The sequence below is a fragment of the Sceloporus occidentalis genome, unplaced genomic scaffold, assembly GCF_023333645.1.
Source record: "Sceloporus occidentalis isolate IW3139 unplaced genomic scaffold, rSceOcc1.0.p SCAF_5, whole genome shotgun sequence".
Lineage (NCBI taxonomy): Eukaryota > Metazoa > Chordata > Lepidosauria > Squamata > Phrynosomatidae > Sceloporus > Sceloporus occidentalis.
Window position 1 is genome coordinate 83,954,361 of NW_028316985.1, and position 24,232 is coordinate 83,978,592.

At 40.5% G+C, this 24,232-nt stretch overlaps 2 protein-coding genes across 5 annotated transcripts in view; one reads left to right on the forward strand and one right to left on the reverse strand.

Annotated features, from left to right (window-relative positions):
* Nucleotides 1-13,747, reverse strand: part of LOC149312417 (protein FAM185A-like) — a 54,749-nt gene extending 41,002 nt beyond the window's left edge. For both annotated transcript variants that reach the window (XM_089526867.1, XM_089526868.1), the window contains exons 1-3: nt 12,507-13,747; nt 10,535-10,644; nt 9,516-9,608 (exon numbers count right to left, since the gene is read on the reverse strand). In XM_089526867.1, the coding sequence (XP_089382993.1) occupies nt 9,516-9,608; nt 10,535-10,644; nt 12,507-12,975 (672 nt within the window). In that variant the 5' untranslated portion in view covers nt 12,976-13,747. The remainder of the gene's footprint in view (nt 1-9,515; nt 9,609-10,534; nt 10,645-12,506) is intronic.
* A 200-nt stretch (nt 13,748-13,947) lies between these two features.
* CCDC146 (coiled-coil domain containing 146) overlaps nt 13,948-24,232 on the forward strand; it is a 77,434-nt gene continuing 67,149 nt past the window's right edge. Inside the window, exons 1-2 of one of the 3 annotated variants that reach the window (XM_089524598.1) lie at nt 13,948-13,999; nt 19,146-19,357. In XM_089524598.1, coding sequence (XP_089380724.1) covers nt 19,163-19,357 — 195 coding nt within the window. In that variant the 5' untranslated portion in view covers nt 13,948-13,999; nt 19,146-19,162. Of the gene's footprint in view, nt 14,000-14,495; nt 14,534-14,571; nt 14,626-19,145; nt 19,358-24,232 lie in introns of those variants that run through there. The other 2 variants (XM_089524601.1, XM_089524600.1) reach the window with 2 other exon arrangements.

Here is a 24,232-nt window from a genome sequence, read left to right on the forward strand (position 1 = left end):
CTAAATAACTTGGTTCAGACATTAGTATGGTGAGGTGGCCTAAATGTAATTTTTTATTTCAACTAGGGTTGACTGAATGAATTTCTGAAACCTACAAAAATACTGACTTATCAAATCTCCACTAATTTAATAAGTCTCTTCTAAGGGGGACCAAAAACTAGTTTTAGACCTTTGTGACCACTGAATGTTGCCTACTATTTCTATTTCTATTATTGCTCTTGGAAAAAGCAAGGCAAACTCCTCATTCCCCAAACATTGGCTGCCCTGCTATTGTGCTTGGAAGGTAAGTGCTATAACATGTTGGAGTTCATGCCTAATTCTACATCTGTAAACTCATATTAATAATTCAACTGATTTCAATAAAGTTACATAGGGTTTACCTTTTACCTTTATTTCCACCAGGCTTATCTTCCTAGGCAGAGGCAACCCTAAGGAAAAGCTGCTAGCTAACAGGGTCTGCCTGGTACCCTTGTTTAATTTAAAGCTGTAGTGCTTCAAATTAGATCAGTTTTGAATGCATCAGCTTTAAAGACGCTTATACCAATTTTTCTCTCACCCCTTCCCCCCTTTTTTAGAATGCTGCTCTAGTGGTTGAAGTTGAAAGTGTCCAATTTCACTACCAGGGGACTTAGACTGCAGAGCCATAAACCTCTGACAGTCTTGGTTTACGCTGGAAACGCTGACAGAGCCTTAACTACATAATGATGACTGTAGCTGATGGAACAAAACTGTCATTAAAGCCCACATGGCAGATATAGTGCAGCCTGATTGTTAACAGAAATTGCTCTTGGAGAAAGCAAGGCAAACTCCTCATTCCCCAAACATTGGCTGCCCTGTTATTGTGCTTGGAAGATAAGTGCTATAACATGTTGGGGTGCATGCCTAATTCTACATCTGTAAATCCGTATTAATAACTCAACCAATTTCAATAAAGTTACATAGGGTTTGCATGTGAATGTAACACAAAATATTATGTATCCCAAGAGCCATTGCAAGATAAATTATTATTATATTTTTTAATAAACATTCTGTTTGTCAACTGCATTTTAAAAAAATATTCAAAATAACATTTTGAAGGTAACCACTACCATACAAATCAGGTTTGTAAATAAAGGGTGAAACAAAACACTAAACTTGATGTGCAACTGCTGTCAAAAATGGCAATCCTGCCATATGTCATATTATTCCATATTCCTCCTGTAATGCTGAAGTATTTTTACATATACTATAGTGTCACCAGTGTGGATTTCCTCACACGTACAACTCCCACTCCAATTCAACTGCATGGCACTGGTGGCATTGGAAAAACAATAGTAAATGTATACATCCATAAGGTTGTGAATTCGATCCCAGGGCTCCAAGGTTGACTCAGCCTTCCATCCTTTCGAAGGGTGGTAAAATGAGCACCCAGGTTGTTTTGGGCAATTGACTTAAAAATTATAAACTGCTTAGAGAATGCTGAGTTCATTGATAAGTGGTATAGAAATGTAAATGCGATTGCTATTGCTATATAAATGTATGGGAATAAATGTTGAGTAGCAGCCCCATACAAGGCTGGTCATACCATCAGGCAAGGTGATACAACTGCTTCAAGCAGGGCTAGCTGCCTCCCAGCTACCTTCATGAGCTTTCCAGCTGTTCCCTTCTGCTGGAGCACAGAATAGTGTATGCCAAGTAACCTATCCTGAGTACTCTAAATTAGAATATGCACTCTAATATGGTGGCCATCATCTTACCAGAGTCATCATCACTGTCAAAGTAAGATGCAACTGTCAGTCCAGTTAGCTTCTGTACATGGAATAGCATCTGTCATTTGTGCTGGAGTTCCAGCATTATGATTCCCAAACAACAAAGTTCTTTTGCAGCCCCTGCTCTACAGGGGTGCTTCTACCCGTTATCCCAGTGCATCTGCATCCTATTTCACTGTAATATATTATCAATATTTTAGGCAACTACACTGCGCATGAACAGGTGCCAAGCAGCAACAACAGTATGATGCTAAGCAATGATATGTGAATGTGCACTGCTAATAGAAGGACTAATGTAACATCATGTTCCATTATCCCATCAGGTTTCTTTAATAGCAATTGTTCATATAGACCATGAATAACTTTTTTTTCTTTCTCCAATCATATTTCAATATTAGGGTATACTTTCTGAACAATGCCATCAAAACCTCCCCTTTTTTGGTCAGAATTCATCAGTCTGTGCATATCCAAATAATTCTGATTTGGACAGGCTAATAGTTCCACATGGCTTGAGCGTTAGGTTTCAGTATCTAATGGAATATATTACCACCCTGTCTCAGATATAGACTGACACTGAGCTCACTTTAATAATCCTATTGAGGTAAGGCATTTCTGTATACTAGACTCTACCATAGCAATAATCCTAAGGAGGGAAGGGATATCTATGTACTATCACAACAACTATTCAACTCTACACCCAGCCATAGGCATAGCCTTACCTACAGCATAATACTGAAACAAAATGTCTCTCCTTCCCCTCTCCTTAGATGAGTTCAATAATAATCCAACTGTATTCATGACATCACCTAATTACTGTTGGTGCTTTGGGAGAAAGATTATTATTCATGATAGAACACAGACTCTTAAAAGGGATAAATTAAGCATTTTCTTTTGTCCCTTTTTCTTTTTGACTAGTTCTGCAGGTCTTTTGCACTACTGCAGACTTCCTGTGATAAACAGAACTATAGTCTTTCTCTCTTTGACCACTTGTTTATGGATGCCTCCAATCTAAACTTATTACAGGATATGTGAACTGAAATCTTTGCAGGAATTCAAGAAAGGTGTACTACAGGAAAGCATCTGGTTCATTTATCTCACCACCTTTACACAACTTCTCCACTGGGCTGAATCCTAGGGAGGTTTACACTTTATCTAAAAGGACTGTCAGTTAATGGCAACATTCCACCTGTATACTCAGTGTACAATGTTTCATTTGACAATAATACTGTCAGGATAGTCTGGCAGATAAGTATAGGGTTATTTATGATGTGTAATATGCTTTCTGACTTCTCCTAGTCCACCCACAGGACCTCTGCCCCTTGAGTTCAATTTTGATGGCTATTCGTGTGTTGACAAGACAATACCTATGGACTGTTCTGTTACTTTCACCAATCATTAGCAGTTTCATAGAATGAGAGTCAAACGGAAAGCACACCTTGCATCACAGCCTACCTACATGACTTTCTCATTGCTTCTCCAATATGCAGCCTGCACTGAATACTTGCAGGCTGTCCAGTCTATAGCCAATAAGCTTTTCATCTCTCTTGCCCTCAAAACAAAAACTAAACACAAGGGGTCACTATTTAGCTCATATTCTCAGACATCCAACTTGACTAGGTGCACACATCCAGGCTTCAAAATGATAAGACAAAGGCCTTGCACCCCATGCTACAGTGTTTCCTCCACTGTCTCACCTCTACTGTTGGTTATTACCTTTAAGGCCCTACACAGTTTGGGTCCAGGTTACCTACAGGATCACCTCTTCCCATATAATCCACCACGTACACTCAGGTCCTCTTGCAGATGTTTATTCCAGTCAGTTAGGACTAGGTTGGCAACTGTGAGCCAGAGGACTTTTTCTGCAGTCACTGCTAGACTGTGGAACAACCTGCCAGAAGAGATTAGACAGCTGAATACGCTGTCTGAATTTAAAACAGCATTGAAGACTAATATCTTCCAACAGGCCTATGATTTTTAAAACTATAAATTCTAAATGATGAATTTTAAAAGTAGTTTGTTTTAATATGTATGTGTCTTGTGTGTTCTTTTAAACTGATGCATGTTTTAACTAAAGTTGTGTTTTAAATGATGTGTATTTGTTGGTCTGTTCTTGTTCCTGCCCTGCTCCATGGGGAGAGGTGGGTAAATAATAATAATAATAATAATAATAATAATAATAATACTGAAACGTGGTTCCCGCCACTGAATGTTTTGCACGCATCTGGCACAAGCCATGGTCAGTATACCATTATCCTGTCACCACATTCACATCATCTGAGACCTAAGGGACGATCTGAACATTGGAGCGTTATTCCTGGACAACTTGAAAGAGTCTTCCTTCAGGCAAGGCTCTTTAGAGGATGGCTGATTTAAAAGTGCTTTCTGAATGCATCTGGAACCTTGACATTTATGGTTTCTTCACTGGTATGTTTCACTGGTATCCTTGAACATTCCCCCATATATGTGTATATGGGCAATAAAAAGGTCAGATTCTGCTGCAACAGTCAGGCAGTGGTCCAATTCAATAACGGGCAGTCCTCCTGCCCTGTGCATGCAGTTGATTTTTAAGTTTGTACTAACCCACTGGTCTTATGATATATCCTTCTCAGGATGACACCAGGTGTTGATAACTCCATAGTAGATGCCCTATATTGCTTCCAGGAGAAAAGGTTTCAGTCGCAGGTTCCAGGAATATGACTTGACCTGGATCTATTACCTGAGGATGATGGGATTCTTCAAGAGATTATATGTAACCATAATAGCATTATTTAATTCTGGGGAAAAAAGCTTGGCTTTCACAATTGTGGCTATTTATTTAGCACCCATCTCCCTCTCTCTCTCTTGAAAGCAGCGATAGTGGCTTTCCAAACCCTTGCAGCCCAGGGGGTTCTGAAGAGACAGAACAGTGCAGCCCTGACCTCATCTCAAGTGCCCTAACACATGCTGCACATTCTAGGCTTTACCAGGTACCTCCTAGACTCTGCAGATACTCATTTGAGCCTGAACCATTCCTGACAGCCTTTTTCCTTGTCATTTTATGGTGCCATCTGAATTGGGGAATTGTTTGCTGCTTCCTGCCAGGATTCAGCAGGCAGAGCTATCAGGGACATAAAATTCAGCCCCACTGGACTTCATCTGCTGTATACATTAGTCAAGCAAAGGCTGACAAAGCACATTACAGCTCTATATCAAAGTGCCTCCAGAAGTCTCTGCCTCCCTGCTGGACTACACACAGGCCTACCTGGAAGTGAGACCTAAGTGCAAAGACCCCTTCGTAGTGCACATCACAAGGGTGTGCTCTCACAGGATTAGGAAAAATTGTGTAATTTGGCTTTAAATATCCAACCTTATTTGGACTCAATAAATGTAGTCTAATGCTTTCCTGAAGCTACCTTCACTCTCCTGTTATAAATACTGTTAGAACTATTTCATGTACCAAAACAAATTTAGACAGCATACAAGTTTACTCAGAAGTAAATACTACCATGTTCAAATTGGCTTACTAAGGATACTACATAAGCCTCTGGTTTCAATCATTATCAGATGTGATTCTAGAGTCATGATGGCGAACTTATGGCATGTGTGCCAGAGATGGCACGTGACACCATTTCTCCAGGCATATGATGAAGAAGGAGGAGGAGGAAGAGGCGCGCACCTGTTTCTCCTCCTTCCTGATCTTTTCCGGCCTCCAGCTGCCTCTCTGGAGGCAGCTGGAGGCTGGGGATGGTGCGGGGGGAGAAGGAGGAAAAGGCACATCCCTCTTCTTTCTCCTTCTCAACCCTTCTGGAGAGGCAGCTAGAGGCCAAAGATGGAAAGGAGGGAGGAGGATGAAAAGGAGGAAGTGGCACACACCTGTTCTTCCCCCCTAGGGATGCCATAACCCGGCGGCCCCCGTGACAATCACGCTTTTGGGGGGCTCCTCACGGTCACGGCCCGGTTTGGGGGCCCCCCACGCCTTGTTCCCGGTCCGGGGTCCGCTCCTCCGCGCACGGCTGTGCGCCACTCTCCCCACCTGGCGCACTGGCGTAGCCTAGAGAGCAGCTCTTTAAAACATCTGCCACTCAGAGCTATTATATACCGAGTGAGCCCACTTGGTATATATACCCTCAGGAAGCCTTACTTTCCAGGTTACAGTGAGAAAAGAAAAAAAGGCCATAAATCGTTCATGTTGTCTGGGAGTTTAATTGCCTCATCTTTTAAATGTCTACCGCGTCAGTATTCTTGTAATTCTTTATCACAGTATCGTTTTTGAGGCCCTAAACACCTTTAATTGTAATATGCAAATTTATCCCGAAGCTGACCAATGGGAAAGAAGCAATCAGCCCTCCGCTTGGGTTGGTTTTCAATGGCTTGGTAAAGGAAGAGCTTTTGTCTTGCTTGTAAATAGGAAGGGCTTTGGGGTAGCAAAGGCTGCAGAAATAGTTTGACTCCCCCCTTAAACATCCATGGCTCAGTGCTATAGGATTCTGGGAAGTGTAGTTTCTTGTGGCACCAGAGCTCTTTTGACAAAAGGAGCCTGAATAATCCACAGAGGAGGCGTTGCCTGGGGGCTGTGGTGGAAGAGAGGAGGCTGCTCCGGATGGTCCTGGCACTTCCCTTGGCTCCCTCCCTCCCTCCGCCTCCTCCTCCTCCTCCTCCTCCTCCTCCTCCTCCTCCTCTCGGAGCAGCCCCACAGCCAAGCTCATTCACACTCCCAGGCTTTTCTCTCCCCCCCCCCTGCACTTTGAGACCCCTTTAACTGCCAAAGCTCAATGCTCTGAAATTCTGGTGTCTGAGGCATTTGGCCTTCTCTGTCAGAGAGCTCTGGTGCCACAATAGACTACAATTCCCAGGATTCCCCAGCACTGAGCAGTCTCAAACTGGACCATTTCCTCAGTGTGGATGCACCTGGGGAGGAATTCTGGGCACTGCAGTTCAACTACGTTTGGAGAGTTATGGGACTCCCTGTCAGAGATAGCTCTGGGGCCACAATGTACTACAATTCCCAGCATTCCCCAGCACTAACCCAGGACAGTTAAGTCACTCTCAAACTGGATTATTTCCTCAGTGTGGATGCAGCTTTGGTGAGGAACTCTGGGCATTTCAGCCCAGCATTGTTTTATTTCTGCAGTGTATTTTGGACCAGAGACAAGGTGACCAGGCATCCTCCTCCTTTTCCAGGACATGTTCTCCATTTGGATCATGGCTAAGAAGCATGGATTTATAATTACATGGGTGTTTTTAGCTTTTATTTTTGGCCATGTCCTACATTTTTTTGCTTGGGTGCCCTACATTTTGGGGTGAGGGCATTGGTCACCTTGGTCAGATAGCTTTCCAGGGGTTTAACTGCCATTCTGCTGTGGTGCTGGAACAGACGACCATTCCCAGAATTCCATAGCATTCAGCTGAGGCAGTTAAAGTGGTCTCAAACCAGATGATTTCTCCAGTGTAGATGCAGCCCAAGCCTTTTGCCTCTCTTATGTCTGAGATTTCAAAGCCCAACCCTGGCACCACAACAAACTACAAATCCCAGGATTCCATAGGATGGAGTGATGAGAGTGAAAGCAGTGTGCAGCAGCCTAAGTTTGCTTAATGCAGTTCTTAACATGGTGCACCTCTTGCCTACAGAGTCTCCCAGGCCCCAGCGGGGCCCTAGAGTCCTCGAGGGGCTTGGGAGAGGCTGTCTCCCAGGCCCAGCGAGGCCTTGGAGAAGGTTTAAAAATGTAGGACCTTTTTTTTGGTTAATTTCCTGGCCAGGAAATTTTAAAAAAAATGTCCTACATTTTAAGCTTTGTCCTACATTTTCCCCCAGTTTTGAGGTCCCCTGGGATGGCAACCCTATTCCCCCCACTCCCTGGGCTTTCAGCTGTTTCTGAAGAGGCAACTGAAGGCCCAGGAAGGCGGGGGGAAAAGCCCCATCCAGAAGTCCTGCCCCTGGTACCGGGTAACACTCGGTGCTGGAAGATCTTTTAGTTTGGGCACTCAGCCCCAAAAGGTTCTCCATCATTGTTCTAGAGGTTCATACAGAAAGTGGACCTCCCCCTCTCCACACAAAGAGAGCCATGTGTGACACTGGATGATCTTTGTCAACAGTATCTTTTAACTATCCTGTTTCCCTGAAAATAAAACATATCCATAAAATAAACCGTAGCAGGATTTCTAAGAATTTGTGCAATATAAGCCTACCCCAAAAATAAGACATAGCGATAGGCCCGGAGCAGAACGGAAGGGGGTAGGAAGGGAGAAGAAAGATTGGGACCAATGATTCTAAAGGAAATGGAGTCGCAAAAAATTCAGGATGGCATCCTGGGTTTGGGGAGTTATGACGATGTTCCAGAAGAAGACGACTTAACTATATTTGAATAAATGTAGATTGTTCTACCATACTTAATAAAAATAAGACAAAAGACATCCCCTGAAAATAAGCCATAGTGTGTCTTCTAGAGGAAAAATAAATATAAGACAGTGTCTTATTTTTGGGGAAACATGGTACACTAGTAAAGTAGCCTGAGTTGGAGTTGTGTATTCGTTAAATTGGAAGGAATGTTGTCTTTAATAGTTTTTTCAATACACACTAGAAAAAAAAAGCCTCAATAAAGAGATTTTTCTCAAACTAAATTGAGAACCAATTCACTTATTCAATTTTTAATATGGTGTACATTTTCATAAAATTCTTACAGTTCTTACAACTCCATATATCAAGACTTTTAAACGTTCTTATTGGAGAAAAAGGTAATATTTATTGGAACACAATTTTCTCTTACATTTGCCCTCCTGAAAATCTATACATCACATGTCGCTGAAATCTCCCCCAGATTTCATCTTCCTAGTAAGATGAAGTGGATGTTGTACTCCCTACCCTGGTACCTTATACGCTTCCAATTTCACTTCAAATTATCCCCAAGGAATGCTTTAGAACTAATATTCCTGCTAGCAATAAACTAAGGATGCTTGTTTATTCCTCTTGGTGCTGCTAAACTCAAGGTCATGGGATAGACTTCAACAATAAATTTTCCAAAGCCATGATACCCAAAGAGAAAGCAAACAAGCCAAAGACACCATCTTCTGGAAAATACCCAGTACTTCAAGCTGAAACTGCCGTTCAGTCAAGTGTCTGATCTCTTTTTCTGCAGAGGGGAGGGGTTGCTATATCCATATATTCATGTTCTTGCATTTACAAGATTGTTTACATGGAATAATAAGATGATAGTAAAACCATTTGTATGATATCTTGCCTATATAATTTGTTACAGATTCTGGCTCAGCATTTCAGGGGCAACTTGCCTAAGTCTACACTTTAAATTTAAATTTGGGTAGTTTAACAAGTTTATTTCCTGGTGTCTTGCTCAGTTCATGCACCATGCATGAAGCTCAGAGTAAGCAGCAATTTCAAAATGAGACTGATGTTGCATTATGCAACAGAAGAATGTATGCATTTGAATTCAGAGGCAAAAAAGAAGCATGTTTAGCTCAATTCCACTGCTAAACCTACAATAATTTCTAATTTCCCTTGTAGCATGTTCAATGGAATCAATGTTAAAATTCCTTCACTGAGGCATAATGATATGCTCTGCAGACTCTCCTTCAATGAAACTCTTAACAATGCAGACTCTGCCATGAAAATGGCTACAATCCATAGCTTTCACACAGCTTTCACCTAATTGTGACTAATGGCTATATAATGGCTATATAATGGGAGCTGTAGACCAACTCATCTAGAAGACACCAGGTTTTTTTTTTTGGGGGGGGGGGCTATCTAGCCCATATATTAAGAAAAATCTTACTTACACTTTCTTCTGTGACATTAATATCAGCATTTCCCTGAATCGTTCCCAAGCAGATAACTTTCCCTCCTTTGGCCTGGATGTCAAGCTTCTGACTCTGAAAGATAATTGTAGACATGTTGAGTTCACCTCCTTATTTTTTCCAAAGATATGTTTTAAAATTTATGATGGATTAATTTTTTAAAAAATCCAGACTCATTAGCAACTCTCAATCACCTCTCTAGAAAATGACACCGTCTGCATAGCAAACTAAATCCAGCAGATAAGGCTTTTCCTTTATTGCACTTGCATGCTCAAAAGCATTTCACTGCTGATGTACATCAGTAAGTCACATGAGCTGTCCTAGACAAAAGACTGGCAAATTAAACACATGAGAGTATAGAAAACATAGGTATTACATAGTATAATTTTCAGGGGACTTAGGTAGAGCTGGAGAAAAAGTCCTGTTTAGGACTCTGGAGAGCTGTAGCCAGTTAGTGGAGAAAACAGACATCTAACATAACTTTTAACACTAACTGATTCACATTTTAGCATGTGCTTTCATGAATATCTGTCTACTGAGTGTTATTAAAACCTCAGGTTCTTATGCATATTTGTTTATTTATGCTTAAGTGGGACAGAATGCAACAGTATTCAGAAAGCTGCAAACTGTGACTCTCACCCTAAATCTTCAAAGGCATGTGTGAGATGATATAGGTCTTTCATATCTTTATAGCGGTCAGTTAGCATTGACATGTCAAATAAATTACACCTTCTAATCACATGAACAAAATACAAAATCCATCTTGAACAAAATAGTCTCATTCCTTGATAAAAGACATGGATTCGACCACAAACATGAATAGAATAGATTTCTTATCAACTCTAGCCAGATTGGTGTAACGCTTTTGATTGTGTTGAATATACTGGATTTTAAATCATCATCTACCGCAAGAACTTGTTCGGAGTCATAAAAATCATGTATGGCATGGGAGTCCTTGGAAATACACAAGGCAGTAAATGGAAGCATATTTCTACACATACCTTTATTGACTGCAGAATGCTAGTTCCCCTTTCTGTTTCTATCCTGCAGCTATCACATTCAATTTTCTCAATTTTCACAGAGCCATTTCCTGATATCTTGATATCCAAGTCTAAAACGAATTTTGAATTGTAAGATAAATGGGAACAAATGAAATTCAAAACAATGTAAAGTTTAATTTCACATGGTCAGCAAAACAACATAATAATAAAGGAACACCATCCCACTTTTGCAATGAGCAACGGGAAACATGCAGCCTCACAGATGTTGTTAAAATAGTAAAAAAGATGAACTGAACTGAACTACAGCCATTGCCCATTCTGGCTAGGGTTGATGGGATTTTAGAACTGGTGACTTCTGAATGCCACAGGTTTTCTTCTGGTATTCTAAATAAATTGAGAATGTTGAATACTAATTACAGAAATATTAGACACTATGGATCTAATAGCTGGGTGGAGGATAATAAACATATTTAAAACACAACAAGATGTCTCAGGTACAAGGGCAAAATAATTACCAGTTGTGATTACTGCTACAATTTTTATACATCACCCCAAAGAATTTAGAAAAAATTGGGGGGGACTACACAAAAATCCTGTGAGGAACGATAGGCTGACATATTATTGGCCTGAAAGTAACTGAAATTCATGATTAAGCAGGACTTGAATAGAGGCGATCATTGCACAAGCATTATCTGTCAATTAAATAAGTTCCTCCTTAGATCTGGCTAGTAGTCACCCAGAAGAGAGGGGGTCATGGGATGGGGAGCCTGAGCCATCTACAATGCTAGGGTTCAGAAAGTGTTTCCTATTTTGACAAGGTGGCTTGCAAATGGGAGCTGAGGACTGACCTGTCATGGTGAACATGAGGACTACTGTTAATATCACCATTTCAGTGGGTCAAGGCTCTTACCATTTGACTGATGAACTACTACTATGTTGCAAAAGGAAATGCAAAGAAATGCTCCAGTCTGTAAAAGCATGGCCCATACGAACAAGGTGCCACTGCCTCACCCACATATGCCCTCTATCTATCTATCTATCTATCTATCTATCTATCTATCATCTATCTATCTATCTAAATAGCTTTTATTAATATTTTTCATGACAGCTAAAAAAGCCCATGGAAATAACAAATTCACCCACTCCACGTTGATATTTAACAGGTATAACAATAATTCACGTCACATTCATTACTTCCTATTGCTGGGGTTAGGGACCCCTATGAAAGTGGAAAAAACACAAATAAAAAAACCCACAATGTTTTTAACCTGAGAGAACACCAATCTAGGAATCTCTAGTGGTCAACATTTACCAGATGTTGACTATAGAATCATGTTGGAGAACCTACAAACGCATAGAGACGTGTTCAATCTAGGAATCTCTAAGTCAGTGGTTCTCAACCTTCCTACTGCCGCGACCCTTTAATACAGTTCCTCATGTTGTGGTGACCCCCAACCATAAAATTATTTTCGTTGCTACTTCATAACTGTGCAATAAACATATGTTTTCCGATGATCTTAGGCAACCCCTGTGAAAAGGGTTGTTCGACCCCCAAAAGGGTTGCGACCCACAGGTTGAAAAACCGCTGCTCCAAGTCAATTTCCAGCTGAGTTGTGCTTAGAGATTCTTAGAGAAAACATATCAATCAAATCTGCCAATAATCAAGTCTGCCGAAGTCAAAAGCTGCAGATGTGGAGGGTTGACTGTAAAATAAAATTCTTCCGTATTAATAATAATAAATAATAATAATCTTTTATTTATATCCCGCCTCTCTGCCCATGACCATCGAGGCGGCTTTTCCTCCTCCCCTAATGTTTCCACTATCACATTGAACAGAAATCCTTCGGGTTTGAACTTTACATTTCCTGGTCGAATAGCATTTACGGTACGAAGTGTTTCAGACCCAAATTTCTGTGCTTTTGCGCATGCCCACCAAACAGTCCTGCGGTTTTTTTGGTGCTGCTGCACATACCATACTTAAAGGGCACTCTCACAGCCACTGAGGCCGCACTGTCCAGGCGGTCTGAGGCGATGGTCACTTCCTTCAGGGCCTCATTATATTCCACTTGCAAACCGCCTTGATTGTGATGGGGGCCGGCGTTCGGCCCCTTCATGGCCACAAACACCTGGTCGGCCGTGGGGTGCTTGTGTGGGTCCAGGGGCCCCAGAGCCAGGTGGCAAGGGAGGCGCACCTTCAGCAGGCCAAAGGGGCCGACGGTGAGGGCCCATTCTTTGAGGGCTTTGTGGCCCTCAGTCTGGCTCTCTCCTTGGCCTTGGCTTTGGTGCCCAGGGCTGGTTGAGAAGGTGAACTGCTGCTGTTGCTGCTGCTGCTGCTGGCAGGGGCTTCCCCAAGACTCTGGTCCAGCAATGCCTCCATGTTTCAACAGCCTTGTTGGCATCCCCATTGCCAGCTGCCAACATCTGGGCAAGAGAGGCAGCATCACTGTTGTTGTTGTTGTTGTTGTTGTGTGCACCTCTAAGTCTCCAGTGGCCCTAAGGAGAACCTATCATGGGGCTTTCTGGGCAATGTTACTTCAGAAGGAGTTTGGCCTTGGCCAGCCTCTGAAGCTGAGAGAGTGTGACTTGCCCAAGGATCATGCCCTGCCTAAGCTACACCACCTGAGTAGGCTGCGGCCTGGGTTACCCTCAGGTTACCCTCCACCCTAAAAGGACCCTCCTGCCCAGGATTTGGGAAGATGGGAAGTGTAGTTTCTGGTCTAGGCTGCCCCTCAGTGTTAATAGGAAGCTTAGGCTACAAGTCCCAGGAGGCAAAGCGCCTCCAGATGCCCCTAAAAGGACCCTTAGTCTCAGGGTCCTCCCCACTGCCTTTACAAGCCCAACCTCACGCTCCCAAGGGCTGATGGGAAGTGTAGTTTCCGGTCTAGGCTGCCTCTCAGTACTAATAGGAAGCTTAGACTACATGTCCCAGAAGCCAGAGCGCCTCCAGACTTCCCTCTACTCTAAATGGACCTTTGGTCTCAGGGCCACCACCACCTTTACAAGCCCGGCTCCCAGGGACTGATGGGAAGTGTAGTTTCCGGTCTAGGCTGCCTCTCAGCGCTAATAGGAAGCTTGGACTACAAGTCCCAGAAGCCAGAGCGCCTCCAGCTTCCCCTCCACCCTATAAGGGCCCTCAACGCCTTTCCAAGCCCAATCTCTCCGTTACCACACAAGAAAGAAACTGTCCAGCAAGGACAGAGTCTACAGGAAGACGGGGAAATATCTCACTATCGCGGAGGCTGATGGGAAGTGTAGTTTCCGGTCTAGGCTGACTCTCAACGTCAATAGGAAGCTCGGACTACAAGTCCCAGGAGGCATAGCGCCGATAGAGAGGCAGCCAGAACGGGAGGCGGAGCTACGTTTTGTGCTGACCAATAGGAAGAGGCCGGGGCTGAAATGGAATCTCGGTCGCCATGGGAACGTGGAACGCTGGCGGGAGTGGTGGTTGGAGGCTGCGCGAGGCAGGTAAAAATGGGATAGATATTAATAACTCGGTCTGAGACCGCTTTAACTCTTTGTCTGGCTCAAGGCGATGGAATTCTGGGAGTTGGAGCTTGTTGCGGGGTCCAGAGCGGAGCAGAGCTCTGGACCCCACAACAAACTCCCAGAATTCCATAGCACTGGAGCCAAAGAGTTAAAGCGGTACCAAAATTATGGAATTCTGGGAACTGTAGTTTGTTGTGGGGCCAATGAGAAAAACTGTTTGGTTGCCTACTGGGTTTTTCCCCACCTAGAGCAGTTTTGTGCCACCAGGTGGCAGCAACAACACATCCTTTTCACTGGAGTTGCATCTTCCCAGAATTCACACACACACACACACACACACACACACACACGACTATAGAGTTGTGCTGGAGAACCTAGACATCCCTAGAGAAAACGCTTCTCTAGGCATTTGCAGGTCCTCCAACAGGACTCTATGATCACCAACCTCTGGCAGATGTTGACCATAGAGTTGCGCTGGAGGACCTGGAGATTCCTAGAGAGGCCTTCTCTCAGGTCAAAAAGAATATAGTCCATTTGATAGAATTGGAAGCTTAATAGTTGCAACTGCCTTCCCAAAGAAATTAGACTACTTTCTCCTTGTAGAAGTAAATACTTTTCTATCTCTGCAGGATGTGTAAGGCTCACCTGACATAAACGACAGGTTACATCTTGCTAATGGTGGTTGCCCTTTGAGTCTTGATTTGGGGAAAAGATAGGATACAAATATTTTTGTGTGTGTCAGTTTGTTTTTATAGTCTGCCTTTCCCCAATATTGGGACCCAAGTTGATTTACAAAAGATGAAACATATACATTTAAAAACAGGAAAGGTGAAAATATATAAAATATATAATATGAAAATACAGATAAAACAACCGGATCGCAGTGTCGGAGCGGCTTCTGGCTGCTTTGGAGGCGTGCGTCCTTTGACCAGAAGCCGCTTTATTTGGCCCTAACATTTCAGGCCTCAGTCAAACACTCAAACCACAACACCACAGAATAACTAGAATAAAGATGCCTTGAAGCGGGTCCGTTTAAAAATAAAAATAGGAAATGATGGAAGCAAAGTCTAGAAATAAATTCTTAATCTTAACTACCCTTGTATTTCCTGCTGTTAGTGGTTTGACATTTGCCTTGTAAATAAATCTACAGTTAACTCTAACTTGGTAGTAGATACCATTGAACCAAGGGGTTGTGCTTCTTAGTAAGGGTTATGACTGTACAGCATCTTGCTGTTTATGCTTACACTTTGTCTTGTTACTACCAGTTGTCAGAACTTCTCTCCTCATTTTTTTTCATGGTATACCAATCATACAAAAGTCCTGGGCTGGCATATATAAAGCAGGCATAATAGGAGCCAGAAGGAAGGAAATGGTGTTCCCCTATTGGCTATTGTAGTCAAATAGAAACACCATATTCATGGATAGTCTATCTAGGAATATTACAAGAGGTTTGTGGTGCATTAAAGACTAGCAATTGTAGCATGATACAGATGCATGGAACATAATCTTGGAGGTTCTGGTGTATAGATAGAACAAAATTCCAGTTAATTTAAAAAGTGCTAGCTGAGGCTTCATTATTTGCTGCACTGAACTGATACTTCTTTTGGCTAAGGTGTTAGAGGCTGATGGAGACCTAAGTACCCCAAAGACACCAGATCCCACTGATCTGAGCTAAGCAGGATCAGCCCTGGTTAGTACTTGAATGGCTGACTGCCAAAGAATACCAGGTACTGTAGGCAATATTTCAGAGGAAGAAACTGAGAAAGCCACTTCTGAATAGTCCTTGACTAAGAAAACCCTATGAAATTCATGGGGTTGCCATAAGTCGACAGGTGATTTGAAGGTACACAGTGTTTAGGGCCAAGCAAAAACCAGGAGATTGCTGGTACCTCCAGTTGACAGCTGCCCTGAACAATCTCCCTGGCTGCTGTTGAAATCAGAAGACTGAAGTAGATATGAGAAAAAGCTTCTATCCTGTACAGTAAGGGATCTTACATCAGTGCTCATTCTTCCACAATTATTTTGCGCATGCTTTCCGAGTAAAAGCAATGCTACCACAAATAGCTGACCAAAAGCATCTAAGGTTCATGGTGCCGCCTCCTTTCTCCTCATGTCTAAGCAACTTGGAGGCATGTTTCTAATTCAAGGTTAAGTTCCTAAAAAAAGAACATCTTTATTTAATTTGCTCCACAGTGTTTGGAATCTAACATTCTTTTGCTTTCAGTAAAAGAGTGATGATGTATAAAATATTTAGAAGAGACCCGAGGTGTTTTACTTAGTTTGACAACCTTTTTTTTTAAACGACCAATTAGGGGAGTTTTATGGGGATGTTGAAAAATGGACGGTGCCCAGCTCGAACTTCTGAAGAACTGAGGATGATTTTTAAAAATGAACCCTTGCTATTTATAGCTTGAAACAGCCCTATGTTCCACTTATGTTTTTCTTTAGCTGAGTTTCTAAATACAAAATGTTAAAAAAAGTATGCCATCTCTATAAAGTTCAAGAGTCACCAACACCACTTACTGAACTTCTTTTCAGGGAGTGATGCTCACAAAGCACTGCTGCCTTCAACTTTTCTTTGAAATAAATCGTACTTCAATCTTAGAGATTTTCCTAGACAAATAAATTGTAGAAAACTGTGCCTTTGAGGAAATGAGTATAGTCTATTGCTCTGGGATTTCGTTGGACCAGTTTTAGCTCTTTCAGTCTTCCATGGAAACATGACTGAATCTTGGGGTAGGGAAAGAGATTGGGACTGCTGCTGCTGTAGATTTTAAAAATGTGTGTGTGGTGATTAATTATTCTATGGCCTGTTACAGACTGCCAAAATAAAGCTGCTTCGGGTCTCTTTGGAGGTATGCTATTTAAATGATGCATGGGTCCTAAGAGTCTGGAGGTTGCGCCAAAGCCATACTCCATTCCTAAGCACCAGAGTGCAGCTTTGGTGAAGCTTCCGGACTCTTAGGATGCATGCATCATTTAAACAGCATACCTCCAAAGAGACCCAAAGCAGCTTTATTTTGGCAGTCTGTAACAGGTCTATAATACTTTTTCCAGGTCTGAAAAGTCATCACCAAGCAGTAGCTCAGGATTCTTTCTCTTCATCTAACTAGCTGTGGAAGAGATAGGACAGGAAAGCGAGAAAGACCAATGTAAGCCTGAATCTGTGTTGACAGAACTGTGGGCAGTCCTGGTTTTTATCCAGGGGCATGCTTCAATCCTCTCCTGGCTGTGGTACATATGCTAACAAACCAACTCCAACCTCACCACCAAATGCTTTAACATTTGCACATGTTCTGCATGTATGCACAATGAAATAAATGATGAGAGTGTATGTTTTGGCCACAGGTTTCTCCCACAGGCCTTAGTAGTTGTTAAAATTGTAGAGAGATGCAAATGAAATAAAAATTTAATAGCTTTGAATAAAACTAGGTGTATTTCTTCTCTTTTTCATTCCTGTATGTCCATGTTTCTGTACTGCAAAATTTTATGCTGCTTGCAGTTGATGACATAATGTTTTGATTTCTGTAGGAGGCATCATAAATAAGTCTTTTTGTTGTTGTTTTTAAAAAATCTTAAGCAAGTGCAGCTGCTGAAATATCTCTGTAAAGCAAAATGTCCTTGACAACAATCCAAACAGTGCCAGAGGCCAGTTTACAAGTGTAGCCTTCAAAGATTTTGCTGACCCATAGACAACAGCGTCTCTTTCAAAAGGAAAACACACAGAGATTTAGCTATAGTGTATCCTTGATATCTTACATTGTTGTGGTATGCTCTGCAAATAAACTAGTTTATGCTGCTCCAGTTAATCTTCAGTCTAGTTTAAATGTACTTGGAAAAGCTATAACTCATTCCCTGATTGTATTTCAGAACAATTTGGGACTCCACAGTTCCCCTGATCGTAATATAAATTAAATATAATCAAATAAATAAACAAATTACTGCATTCTTGCCTTTTTAAAGGAGGTTCTTATAAATTAGGTGGCAGGAACATCAGACAAGGCCTTTAATATCACATTAGATGTTTGTTTGTATATACGTATATGCCTTCAAGCCACCTGTCAATTTATGGTCGCCCCATGAATTTCATAGCGGTTTATTGGGCAAGGAACATTAAGACATGGTTTTCACAGTTCCACCTTTGACATATAGCCTATGGCAGCTGGTATGAATTGATGGTTTCCCATCCAGCTGACCAGCTGATCCTGCTTAGTTTCCAAGATCAGACAGAATCTGGTGCTTTTGGACTATTTAAGCACAGGCTAATAGATGTTTGCATCCCAGCAGATACCCGGTGCACATATTTCAATACTTATTTCAACAGTTGAGAAATTATAGCTGAGAAGGTCTCTCTCTAACTTATTAAGTATATAGTCAAGAATATTTAATCCAAGTACATTTAAGTGATCCCATGTTGTATTTGAAAAGTAGTGAATTATTCCATTATGTAAATAATTCTATCAATAAACATTTTAATGTTTCTCTGTAGTAGTATATATATCCATGCCTGCATCACCAATATCAGGCAGCTTGGTTTTTAAAACATGGGGTGATCACTGAAGGTTTGACTAAGGAACTATTTGATAATGTTTACAACTTTTGCTCAGTATCATTTGTATAGAAACTGTACTCCTTGATTTTCTGTGAATGACTTTTAGTATTATTGGTATGCAGTTAAAGTGTTTCTTTTCTCCATTCATTAAAAATAGCTTGTGTAACCATTCAAGATACAGTTGGCCCTCCATTTTTGTGGGGACCCTGTTTCGGACCCCCCCCCCCCCCGCGAAACGGAGGCTTGTGCATATTGAAGTCCTATAGGCTCGTGCCCCATTAAAAATAGCAGAGGTTGCCCCTCCGCAGATTTTCATGGTGAGGGATTTCAGATCTGCAAGCTAGGAGGGCCAATTGTATTTATTTTAACTTCATTTATAAGTGAAATAAACAATAAAAATGCAAGATATGCAACAGCTATTATCCATTGATCCCTCTCTTAGCTTCTTCATTTGCTTTTTCTTGGTGTTCCCTCCTGTTGACATGTGTAAGCTCATCTAGCCATCCAGCACTGGTTTGTTCTTCCCTATCAACTTTGTTTAAGCCTGGTATGTCCATATTTGCTATTTTGCAGAATTTTGAAAAAGAAAAATGAGTGAGTCTGAAGAAGAGGCTTCTGCTGCTTCTGGTGAGTCAGAAGACCCTGAACTGAAGTCTGAATCAGAATCAGAACCAGAACCAGAGAATCCTGATGATCCGATTTATGCTCTGGCTCCAACAATTAATATCCAGGATGAAAGTTCCATTGACGTGAATTCATGTCCTGCGTTTCAGTGCCTTGATGAGGTACTGTACTAATAGCTTCCTTTTGGTCAGTAGGAAGGACATTTTAAAGTGCAGGAACATTTCTTTTGTTCGTTATGCTTTAATTGTATTGGCAAGATTTCGTGACGGTTTAGTATTAAAACTATGTAGCCCAGTCCTTTCTTCCTAACACCAAGAATGCCTTTTACATAGAATCAGAATATCACAAACAGCAGATGACCTTTCCTTGTCAATATTCACAGGAAGTGGGAGGCCATTTTGCGATTGTTTTACAGTGGTAGGAAATTTAAAACGAAATAAGAATTTAACAACCTATTGTGAAAATGGCATTGATTTATCACAACTACAGCCTAGATCAAAATACAGGAAGCTCCATTTCCTAGAGCTTGGAAACTGAAATAAAACTGATTGGAAAACTGTACACTGTGATTCAAGCAATTGGTATTCTGCAATTGACGTGTATAGGACCTTTAAAAAAAGTATTTTTCCATTATTTCATTCTATCAGATACTTTAAGAGAATTGCTAGGTCTCCCTTTCAAAGTTTTGTGTTAAAAGGAACCCCAGAAACCCCCAAATATAGAAACTGTATTAATATGTTAAAAAAATGAACAGTCTTTCAAATTGCACTGTTTCCATGTTGATCTCTCTGAAAGAGAAACTGTGGACATAATCTTGGCCGTGTAGAAATGGCAGAGACTAAATGAACTTTTTATTCCCCAAAAATATCATGGAATGAATACCACTGTAGAAGTGGTGGCAGGTTCTACCTTCTCTGTCCAGTATATTTTTCTCAAGTTATGGGACAAATATCTTTAAGAACTTGCCAGTAATGTATTTAGAGCATAACATCCCTATGGTTTATTTAAATGTAATGTTTTTGTTGTGTGCAAGAGGTTTTGAAATTAATTATTTCATAAAATATCACTGATAGATATTCAATGTTTTCAGAATCTCATGAACAAATTTGCTCAGTATCTTTAATAAGATAATAATGAGATAAGAAGAAGAAGAACCAGAGAATCAGGAAATATAGAAGAAAGCACGATTTAAAAAAGAATGGCAAGCCTGAAAAGCTTTGGGCATTAAAAATACCCTATCTTTTGCAACACTTTTTTCATATTTTGCTCCTGTGCTTCTGTGGATTGGTATTTCTGTCTTGTTCGGAGTCTTTAATTTTGTTGGAAATAAACACAGTGAAGCAAAACTGCTGTTCAGTCATACCTAAAGCCAGCCATATATATATATATATGTGTGTGTGTGTGTGTGTGTGTGTGTGTGTGTGTATATATATATATATATAGAGAGAGAGAGAGAGAGAGAGAGAGAGATGGCTTTGGGTGTGTGTAGACACACATAAATGTAATAAACACATTGAAATCTATAGCAGTCTTTCCCAGATGCCAGCACCTAGATGTTGTCGAACCTCATCTCCCAGAACAGCAAGCCAATATTGCCAGTAGTGAGGGATTCTGGGAGTTGTAGTCCAAAAACATATGTAGGAGCCACCAATTTAGAGAAAGTTGCAGCTGATTTTAGAGTGACATGGAAATAAAATACATACAAGAAAGTATTATTTAAATCCAATGAGTTTCCAGTGCACAGAAGCAAATTTAAATCAAAACTGGTAAGTTAGAGATGGGGGGAAAAAACAAGCCTATGTTCTAAGTACTGAGCTTTAATGCTTGGGTGAAAGTCAGGAGGCTTGTGGTCATAAATGGCTGTTCTCCAAAGACACAGTGAGAAATTTCAGTCATGCCAACATTCTCAGACATTTCTGCTAAATTCACATTTCAGGTCAGGTATGCAAGCAAAAGGCATACTGTCAATTTAGAAATAATCCATCTGTATACAATAGACATGTGATATAAATTAATAATATTTTATTCATTCAAAATAGATATTACCATAACCTATGATACCGTAATACCTGTAGTTATTAAAACACACAATTGATAGTTAATAGACGTGGGATCAGAAGACTAATTTGAATAGAAGTTTGTGATACAAATTGTCACACATTCACAAATTCCCATATGTTGCAATCTGTGGCTGGTGATGAACAAAGAGCTTGCTACATTATTGTCTTTATTGCTGGAACAAATGTTGAGTTTTTAATTTATATCATAACCATATGCTGGATGGATATCTATACCAGTGCTATTCAAAATGCTGCTCTGTGGCAAGTTTGCAAGGAACAGTTGTATCTAATGGGTATGAATATAGTGCCAATCCCAAGCACACTGTAGGGAAAAATAGCCGGTGTCTCACATCAGATAGCCTGAGAAGACACATTTGAGTCCTGACACAGTCTTGGTAGTTCTGATTGATGACATTTATCGGAGGTAAAAACAAAGGGAATACTGTCTTGTTTCTTCTTCTTTTAGCAAATGTTGGTACCACTGGCCATGGAAAATTTTAACGTATTCTGGTGTGCATGCCCAACTGTGTATGCCCAACTATTCTTATGCTTTGCCCAATTAATAATATGATTATAATGCTGGGATAAATTTTAATGTATTAATTATTGGCTTAATTTCTGTGCTGCATTACCATTTAATTATCCGAAGTGATGCAAAAAATGGAACAAACTCTAACTTCATTAACATGGATGCAAGATTAAAATGTAAGCCCAAATCTGTTATCCATTTTTGTTTCATACAGTGTTTACAGGATTTGAGTTACAATCCTGTTGAATTAGTCATGCATGTTGTGTTACCAGTTGTTATTTATATATCAGTAAGAACTTATGCTAGTGTTCGACATCTTATTTTAGAATATGTTGTATGTTTGGAATATGTTGTATGTATGGGTTAGAGCTCGTTCTAACTCTCCCCCAAAACATGTACATCATCTTCTCCAATACAACACAATATTTTTCTACCACAATGTAGCATTATTTAGGGAACTGCTAAGAACTTCAAAAACTGGTAGAAAGAATGAGTAAAAATTGTTTAGCCATATTCAGAATAGTACTTATTTCCAAAATGACCTCAGTCAGACTAAACTTTTCCATGTCATTTTAAAACGAGTTATAAGTGATCTGTTTCATGGATTTCATTACTTGATTGGATTAAAATTTTATTGTTGTTATATGTCAGCTTTGACTTACCGTGACCTATGAACGAGAGACCTCCAAGCAACCCTATTGAATGGTCCTGTTAATAATTGTCTGCTTGAAACGACTGGATTTTATTGATAAGATCTGAAATAGTTGCAAAGTTTTTGTAGCTTCTATCCTGAAAACAACAAATCATGGATATTTCACGAGTTCAATGTAAGATGTAATATTTTCAGGAAGTGTCATTATGACGTTGCTTTTTCTGTCTTTGAAAAACAACTGTGCTGTTGTTTCTCTCTCAACAGCTATATATTTCTCTCCTGTGATCATGCATGCTGTAAATGGTTCCATTCTTGAGTTTTTAATATCAAGTCCAAAGAACTAGCAGTGTTTCTATCCTCTCTTTCACCCTCTCTTTCATGCAGCCTGATTCGTTGCTCTTGGAAAACATTGGATAGAGGGAACTCTCCACTTTTTGCTACTGTTCCAGCAGCATGGTACAATCCTAGTGAATTTGTCCTCCTCCACTGGAGGGCAGGAGGGCAGGGTTTACAGGGAGGTTTTCCATCCGCTAACTGAGACTAGTGACATCACTGAAATAATTACATCTTTTGGATCAGACTGAATTCTGATACCATCACAGGGAAATGTAGTTGCTGTTGTCTATTATTGAAGGTTCCCCTGTTCAGGAGAGAGTGGTATGCCAGACAGAGGGAGCCATAGCTGCCTTCCCCCTATCATGGCATCTTCATGCTGGCAAGGTGGCACTAGTTCAGTGTGGTTTGTTCTATCCATCCTGGCTCTCATCCTTCAAGATGTTTGAGAACTTTCCCTGTCATCAATGTTCTAACAGAGATAGGCCTCACCTGTACCAGATTAGAGGTAATCCTATTCCTTCTCAGCGATTGCAGTTTGGGGAGATAATTGCATTGTTAATATACTTTTCAAAAGCTAGTTTTAATTCTTGGAGATTGTTTTTGTTCTTTGGTGGTACAAATATGCTGGAATTACGACAAAGGTCATTTTGCAAGACATTAGTTTCCTAACTGTTGTAAAGCTGTCAACAGTGTAGTCAGTACAAAATACGTAGCTGTGATCCAGTTTTTCCACATCTTTCTTTTACATGTGACTAAAAATTGCATGACATAAACATGTCTATATTAGGATAGATTACTAGTAAGGGTTAAGAGATCCATATGTAAGATGAAACTACAGCACAACAAGTTTGTGTTAATTATTGTGATAGTGAAAATGTGGCATGTTATCTCTACTGTTTTCACTCCATGTGTCAGTTTCCCTATGTAGTTATAGCAGAGGGGGAATTGTTTATTAAGATGTCTTATGCTGACTTCCCATAGAGCTCAAAGTGAGGTCTATGAAGAGACACACCTCTCCCATTAGGCTACTTTATGGCACTAAAACAGAATAATAATAAATGTGTCAGTTCATTTAATAATAATAATAATAATAAAATTTTTATTTCTTTTGTGCCTCTCCTCAAGGCTCAATGCAAAGTACAGCATGCTAAAATACAAAAACAAAACAAAACAATTAAAAACACATAAATGCACAGTTAAAATACAATAGTATAAAAACTATTAAAATCCGCTCATAACCGTATATATACAATTAAAAAGTCATGATTGACTGGGTAGACCTGCCAGAAGAGATACACGGATTTTTTATACATGGATTTAAGCATCCATGGTTTGAAATTGTTAAAAAAAAAGTATAAATTTCAAATATCAAAACCTTGATTTTCCATTTTTTATAAGTGACACCATTTTGCCATGTCATTATATTTAATGGGACTTGAGCATACATGGATTTTGTTAT